The following is an 8,189-nucleotide window of genomic DNA, read 5'->3' on the forward strand; positions in this document are numbered from 1 at the left end:
ATGAAAAGGAGAAAAAAATCAAGAGGTGAAAAGGGCAGTAAAAGGACAATGAAGAGCAGAGGAAAAGAAAGGAGAGGGAATTAGATCAAAGAGGCTGAGAAGATGAGAAACATTTAAGATCTGAATGAACCATGGTGCATCACACAGAAAAGACAGAATTTTGAGAAAAGGGAAGAGAAAATAAAATTAGAGAAATATTAATATTAAAGAAAAAACACCTTTAAAGAAAATGTATGGGAAAAGGAGGAGGGAGGTGAATAGAAGCAGAAAAATCATAAATGTTTCTTGATGGGAACTTGGTGATAAAATAACAGAAATGTGATGGGAAAAACAAACTGAAATTTTCGTTAATATCTGTGAATGGAGAAAATTAGATTGAGGAAACAAAAATACAGGAGGGGTAGGAGAAACTATTATTCAGATTTATGATAGATAAAAGGAAAATACAGGGAAGGGAAGCGAAGGGAAACAGAATTCATTAAGAAAAACTCTATGTGAAAAAGCTCTGGTACATACTATCATGTAATTATTTTTTCTTTCTCTTTTTTTTTTTTGCAGTCAGCTGTACATGCCTCCATTAAGAAAGATAATGCTATGTTCATACTTTCTTCTTTGGACAGGCTCCCCCAATATGAATGCATTTAGCTAATTATAGTGTTGATATGTCACTGATTTTAATTAAAATATTGATTATACTAAAGTCAAATTATTTTTCAGTTGAGCAATTTTTTTTTTGCTTTAGAATCTTTTTCTCTCTTAATATTATGTTATATATGAGATACATATACATCTAAAGTGAATATATATATGTAAGATAATCTACATGACCTCTTTAATGTTTTCTTATTTAGATACAAGATTTAAGGCAGGATTAAGTGGAATATATAAGATGTTGTGTAGTTCAACTCAGATTTCAGACACTATCAGTTTCTTATGCCTTTCATACTTCTAATGTAGTTTTTATTTGGCATCTCCTCATAACCTTTTTAATAGACAAATCCAGGATTTGTGTTTTGGTTTAAGAGTTTCTGTAAGTGGTCTACTTTCCCAATGCCTTGAGCAGATCATTTGTCCTATGCACTGTTTGGTACAATTAACTTACTTCAATGGAGCAGGGTTGTTCTTCTGCTTATAGGTTATGTTAATGCTGATCTTTAGTCATTACATTATGAACAAGTGTTGCTACTACACACACAAATCTGAATGATGAGGGCCAGGCACTGAGTGATTAATGTGGGCTGCGAATGTCAAAATGCCTATTTGCAGCTATAAGGCCAACATCAAGAACTAGTTTTAATCCAATTACAGAGATTGTATGTGTAGAGTTTTGTTTGTTTGTAGCTAACGAACAAAATATTTCTTTCTCTATAGGATCATTATTTGTCCCATTCTAAGACCTTTACTTACAAATAAATATAAAAAGTGTATTGAAAAGTAAAAAATAAACACATTGTTATGATATACTTTGGGGTATTACAGCATACTTCACAGATTCACAAAAAAAGAAATTAAGAAAGAAGGCCATTAGAAGCACTTTGTTATTGCCTCAGCTGCTGTACACAGCATATGAGCATATACCCAACCTTAACTCTATCCTAATTTAGAGGCCCAGCTTTCACCACCTCTTTGGCACTCAGCCCATGACAAAATTACCTTAAACTGGAGTAGCCAATGAATGAAACAAATACACAAAATAGCTTGCAGAGAGAAATGAGGTATGCATCAGAGCACAATGTGATAGCTACAGGCTAACCACTCTAAAGTCTCTAGTGAACACATGGGATAACTCAGAGTATCTTTCCAGCTGGATTTCAGCACTGTGGGCCTTGAGTAAGTTGTGAACTATAGTAATACGTAGTTTCCATTGGTGCCCAGCAGTCAAACATCCTTCTCAGACATCTGTCTAAAGGATACCAAACTCTCACCAGAGTGTCCTCCCCCCTACTTAAAAAGAAGTCTCTCTCCTACTTCCTGAAATACTTTACATTTTTTGTGTTGAAGCCTACAGAGGTCACCTAACCTGTCTGGGTCAGCAACTCTGTCTGGGATGAAAAAAATGTTTGTACTTTGAGAGGCTTCTGGAGCATTCAGATTGTTTTCTCCAGTGTGAAACAATAAATATAATCAAGCTGGGGTACAGGAAATATACAGTGAAGTGGCAGTTCTGTTTACAAATGCTCAAATTTGGCATAGAAGAAAAGTTGTCTTCTTGGTGACAACTCAACAACGGTTGGTCAATGAGAAAATGCTTTCGTTTTATACAAATAGTTTTTTCAGTAGCCTTTACATGTTGCTGTAACAATCACATCTGAAGCAGATTTCATACAACACCAACATAGCTGGCTAAGATTTAGTAAGCCATTTACTTTATATCTTTTGTTTCTGTTCCTCTGAACTTGATGTGCAAAGGTAAATTATTCCTTTAAAATAGAATAAGATCTATCTGTATAATCTACATTCAGTCAGTCTGTGTTCTAGAATATATTGCCCTGATCATTCAGATTCCTCAGTACAAGAGCAGCTGAGCAGAAATATAGAAATGGCATAAAATATGCAAGAACTGCAGGTAATGCAATCGGTTTTCTCTAGTAGACTTCCTAAGGAAAGCTAGGTGATTACATTTGATTTCCAGTTTAGTGTTCAGATTGATGAAATAAAAAAAAAATAATTCAGGACAACTGTTCTGAACTACTTAGGTAAGGGAACAGAATAATTTTAGATCCCGTTGCAACACAAAGACCAAGGGTGATGAAGATTGGTTTTCTTTTTTCAGTATTTAATTTACTTCAATGTATATACCTTTCTATTATTAATATTTATATTATTAATATTAATTATTTTTCTATATCTCTTTACTACACTTAATGAAAAAAATGATGTTTTGAAAAGGGCAAGTCAGAAGTTTCTCTTTGGAACTGCTGGAATTGAATATTTTGGTATTTCCAAAGCAAAACATTTTAATCTCAAAAAGTCAAAATAAAGCACTCTTGATTTCTTACAGCTCTACCTTTTTTTGTGGTGAAACTGATCCTCTTTAAGCTATTTGCAGTCTCCTCAAAACTTCAAATTTCAAGGAATTTAATATTACTCAAAATCTCCTTACTTTGCTTCTGACCATCGTAATTAAGCTACTGAAATTTAGTACTTCATTTTTTTGCATTAATTATAATACTATTCAAAACAAGACTCCAGTAAAAATAAACTGTAAAAATTAAATTTGATTAAAACACTTGTACATTTAAACAAATAGGTCATTTTTTACAGGATCACAATCCAGCAAATATTCCCATTAATCTTGCAGCAATTTACTTTTGTAATAAATTTCATTTGAAAATTCATGAGAAATAATGTTTTTTTTAAGAATAAGGAAAACCTAAACATTTGATCAAATAATCCAACCAACTTGCATGATCTGTTGTTCACTGATGATCACTCATCAATTGTGCTCTTTGAAAGCCTGTTTTGTTTACTTGCTTGCTATTTGAATGCTCTATTGAAAGCAGTAGAATTCTTACTGTTAAAAAATGGGAGATACTTAGATATTCATCTTGCCAGAACTGATAAAAAATAGGAAGTGGTCAACTGCATAATACAAATCCATTATAAAATTCTACTTCAATTGCTGTTAGTTATGTATATAAGCAGAGATTATTAAAAAGGACACATTTTAATCATATGTCAGCATTTCTAAACCCAAGAAAAATGTCCCTGAATTTTTAACAAAGAGAACAGGTGTGAAACCAAAGCACATTATACATCAAGATTTTTTTTTAACCTAAAATTATGAAAATAATTGTTGACATTGTTTTCAGATTAAAATCTCATTTAATGAGCAAATATATCAACTAGTAAGGTAGGAGTAAGGAACAGAGAGAAACGTTCAGTATTTATGCTGGAAAGCAAAGTAATGATTTCAAAGTAATGATTTCAAAGTAATGATTTTTAGAGTTCTAAACTGCAAAACAGGAGCAAGAAGGGGAATTAAAGTTCTGTCTTCAGTGTACATGGTTCCATTTAGCTTTTCTTTCATTCATTTCTTTCTCTTCTGAGAAATGCTAATAGAAGTTTAGTTTATTTACCCTTAAGTGAATTAACTTTTAACAGCAATTTGGAAAACTAGTGAATAGAACTTTGAAAAACTACTGTTCTCTGTTCAAGCAAAGGAAATTGAGCTATTTCCACAACAATTGTGTACGTGAGGGAAGACTGTGACCTTTTTGAATGAAGCAGTGTCACAGAACCAGTGGCACAAAGTTCTTATCAATTTAAGGCTACAAGGTACCATGAAAATTATTACGTGAATGTGAACACTGGTAAGGCTGTTTTTAAAATCCAGTAAATAAAGAAGAGGGAAAGCAAAAAACCATAGTGTCACGCCATCCCCTTGCACCTTGAGCAAAAGGACCAAAGAGGTGTACCTCTTGATATATTTTCACTCTTCCTCAGATTTTTAGTCCTTCTTTAGGCCTCATATGTGGAAAACACACATAAATATATTTACCAACGAAGTATCAATAGGAAGCGGATTCTCTCAAAAATCCTTTTCATATTTTATCTAATCTTCAAAATTTAAATAAATACTAAGTGGGACTAAGAGAGAGAACGAAAAGATGTTAATATTTTTAGTTTAAGAAAATGTCATTAAAAAAACAGAAAAAGTATCGCATTATTTCTCATTAATCTTTCTAAGATTGACAGATTCTTTTGTACTTGGCTCAGTATCAACTCACAGATACATTTACAGGCCAAAATATGCACAATGGCACTAATCTTAATTTCTATTACAGCCATGCCACATTACCAAACCAATGAGGGAACGTTTAGGTGTAACAGATAGAAAAACTTGGCTGCTTCACTTCAGAAGATTTTTTTCTCCCATTGCTTAATTTCCAGCCTTGTTATTATGTTACTGATCACACTGCCCACAGAACTAAAAAACTTTCAAAGAGACCCCAGAGAGTTCGTAGCTAAGATATCATGCCTGTTACTACAAACACTAGACGTTCCATTTATTACCAATAAAGCAAGAGATCTTTTAATGCCAATATGAGGTTTGAATGTCCACCCTAATAGGATAAGAATGCTGCTGCATGCTTTCCAATACCTTTCCATCTTAGTTAAATGACCTTTACTATCACAGAGGTAGTTGTTATCCTTACGTTAATGCTGCCCTGTCTGCAAAGATCCACACTTAACGTGATAGGTTAGAAGTCTGCGCTTCTCTGTTCATGAACCAACATATGCAAAGTTGACATTTTGCATCTGTCATCTTAAAATGCTTATTGTCTTTGTCTGGGTCTGAATATCAGCTCAGACAATCTGATAATGAAACAAGCATCACAGACAACAATTTTATTTCTAATTACCTTTTTTTCCAAAGACTTGAGAAATAAGGCAAGCTTTTCTATACCAGTGCAAACGCACGTCTGAGAACCTGATTCAGGCATTCACACTTTTTTTTTTCCAATGGTCTCAACATTGCATACTTGAAAAAATGTGTTATGTGGGTCAAAGCATTTTCTGGCATGCATGTTACTGCTGCCATCACCAGTGCCACTGCTTTGTAGTTATTCATCAAAATGATGATTCCAGAGGAGAAACTGTTCTAAAAGTAACCTGCCATCTTCCCTCAATTTCAGAGCTAGCCTGTGTATTATGACAGCTGTTTTCCCACCTACATGTCAGTATTAAAAGCCATAACTGAAACCCTGCTGCACCTTAGTATTTGCTTTATTTGGATAATAAGGCCATTTTAAAGTCAGACAACAACAGTAGTGGAGAGAATTTATATTTTCACTTGGGAAACATATAGTTAATTTTCAATCTAAGTATACCTTCAAAGCCACTGCAATGCAAAATGGCTGTTGTTTCATAACGAGGCTCTCACTGTCCATTTTATAGATCATGAATATGAAGCCTTTAAGAATGTGTGACTTTCTGCAAATAAAAAGTAGCATATAACTTTTCCTATATGCTGGTAAACTCTCTTCAAGAAGGAGAATCTAGGGGCAGCATTGATGAGGATATTTTGCTTTGTTGCCATGAGGAAAAAAAGAGGTTTAGATGAGTCAAGGAATTCCTGTTTTCTTAGTTCATTGTTACCAGTATAAGCATCTGTAGTGGCAGTCTCCTGTGAAGTGCTGCAATGATGATTTTAGTGAAAATCAGTGAAAATTGAAGGGTTCATCCAGAGTGAGTACTTCAGGGTGAAAACTAAGGTACAACTTAGGGAAAATGAAAGGCAGAAAAGATAGTTTTGGAAAAGCTGGAAGACAAACAGTCAATGAAACAGCAAAGATTATTTTAATTTATGGATAAGCAGAATTCTGTTGACATTTCTGTTTCTGTATTCGATCCATGCTAAGGAAGCTATTCTATAGTGGTATTAGCAAAATTTGGTGAAAACAAGCCAGTATCCTACTGAACTGATCATGGGAACAGTGACTAGATGATTAATCACTTCTTCCTCATTTAGTATTATATTTCGGACTAAGAATGTCTAGAATGGCAGTTTCCTAACAAAGACATGTCTTCATTATGAATACTTTGCTATTAACAAATTTGGCGTGTCAGTGATGATAAATCTTAGTTTGGCTCAATGTTCTTACTTGTTGGTGGTATAATTAATATAACAATTACTAGTACTGCTTGTTTTTTTTTTTTTTTATTCTGAAAATAATCATTCGACTCACATCCATCAGAACCCAGTCCAAAACAAGTGAAAATTAATAAGCTCTATGTGAGCTCAAGTTTTGTGATCCTTTGCCAGTTTCTGATTTATTTTATATTTAATAGGTACTGGAGGCAAACAGAAAAGTTATATATAGAATAGTATTTTATATAGGAAACCATTAAAAAAAACCCCACAAAATTACTGTAATGCACAAAATCAGTTTCCATTTTCTTTCTGTCCATCAGAAAAGCAGGCAGAAATTTCATTACTTTTTAAATTTTAGAGAATACATTTCCCTTTTTTTTTTTCAGGCTTAAATAGCAGCTAATGCAGTGTAGAGCTGCATACACATGCCTCACCTTTCTCAGGGAGATTTTTTATTTTTGTTTTTTCTTAAGACAGCAGGCATGATTTCAGTTAACTAAGAATTTTACTTCTGATGAGGATTATAAATATGGAGAGTCACTTAACAATTCTGCCTCTAGTCTGGTACAGAATGTGCAAAGATTTGGGCCCAGGTAATATTTATCAGCATGGCAAATAAGGAAATCAAACTGAAAGATATATGCCATACCCATCACTGCTGCTGGAAACTGGCCAGTGCATGGAAAGTCAGTGAACTGAAGGCATTATTCATGCCAAAGCCCTCTTGATTTGCCTGGCACATCACTTTGTCTCTTTTTGAAAATACAAATTATTTGGCTGCAGCTCCTGCACTGAACCCACACTTTTTATCCTTCTAAAGACCTTCTCCAACAAAAACCTTACACATTTAATACGCGATCTCTGCAAAATGTAGGTAACAGAGACTCACTCAGCAATTTTGGAAGTCTCTGACCACTGGGTACCCAACCCACGAGGGTCCATAAATCCTTCAGTTACAACTCTAAAGTACCCTGGGCCCTATACATCCTGCTTTTGCAAGTGTCCTTGTTCTGAAAGAAAGAAAATCTTTGGTACCTACTGTGTATCTAAGCCCATCCAGATTCCAGTATGCAGATGTTTCCTCTGCCAAGATCAACAATGACAGCAATCAAAGTGTTTATGCCTAGGAGAAAGGGGAATTTCATGTACAGACGCTTTGTGTAGTTAAGTTCTCTGTGAACTGGCAGAAGGGCTCTAACAATTCCAGCATTCACGATAACTGTTTTCCTACTAATATGAATTCTGTAGTCATACAGTGTATTAAAACCTGTCTGGAATAATTATTTTTTTCTACACCTTCAGGAAGTGCATTTGAAGAATACAAGTAGAGGGAACACAGGAAACAGAAACTACAGAATGTAAGAACATGCCGTCCACAAGAATGAAGAATGAATGTGCCATCTGCAGGATACTTTGCTGTAAATAAATTATTTGTTAAACATTGGAAGACTTAAAAAAACCTATGGTTTAATAAGCTCGATGCAATCTCAACAAATGGGCATTCTCCCAGTGAACAATGCAACTAAACATTCCAATATTAAGTCTTTAGAGAACAGAACATTTTAACCAGCCCAGAGCTAAAAAATTCTGT

At 34.2% G+C, this 8,189-nt stretch overlaps 1 protein-coding gene across 1 annotated transcript in view; it reads left to right on the forward strand.

The window, feature by feature from the left end:
- The window catches only part of IGF1 (insulin like growth factor 1), a 49,746-nt gene extending 41,767 nt beyond the window's left edge, over positions 1-7,979 (forward strand). Inside the window, exon 4 of the mRNA XM_075161885.1 lies at positions 7,901-7,979. Coding sequence (XP_075017986.1) covers positions 7,901-7,960 — 60 coding nt within the window. The 3' untranslated portion in view covers positions 7,961-7,979. The remainder of the gene's footprint in view (positions 1-7,900) is intronic.
- The last annotated feature ends 210 nt before the right edge of the window (positions 7,980-8,189 follow it).

The sequence above is a fragment of the Calonectris borealis genome, chromosome 1 (assembly GCF_964195595.1).
Source record: "Calonectris borealis chromosome 1, bCalBor7.hap1.2, whole genome shotgun sequence".
In the NCBI taxonomy this organism is placed as follows: Eukaryota; Metazoa; Chordata; class Aves; order Procellariiformes; family Procellariidae; genus Calonectris; species Calonectris borealis.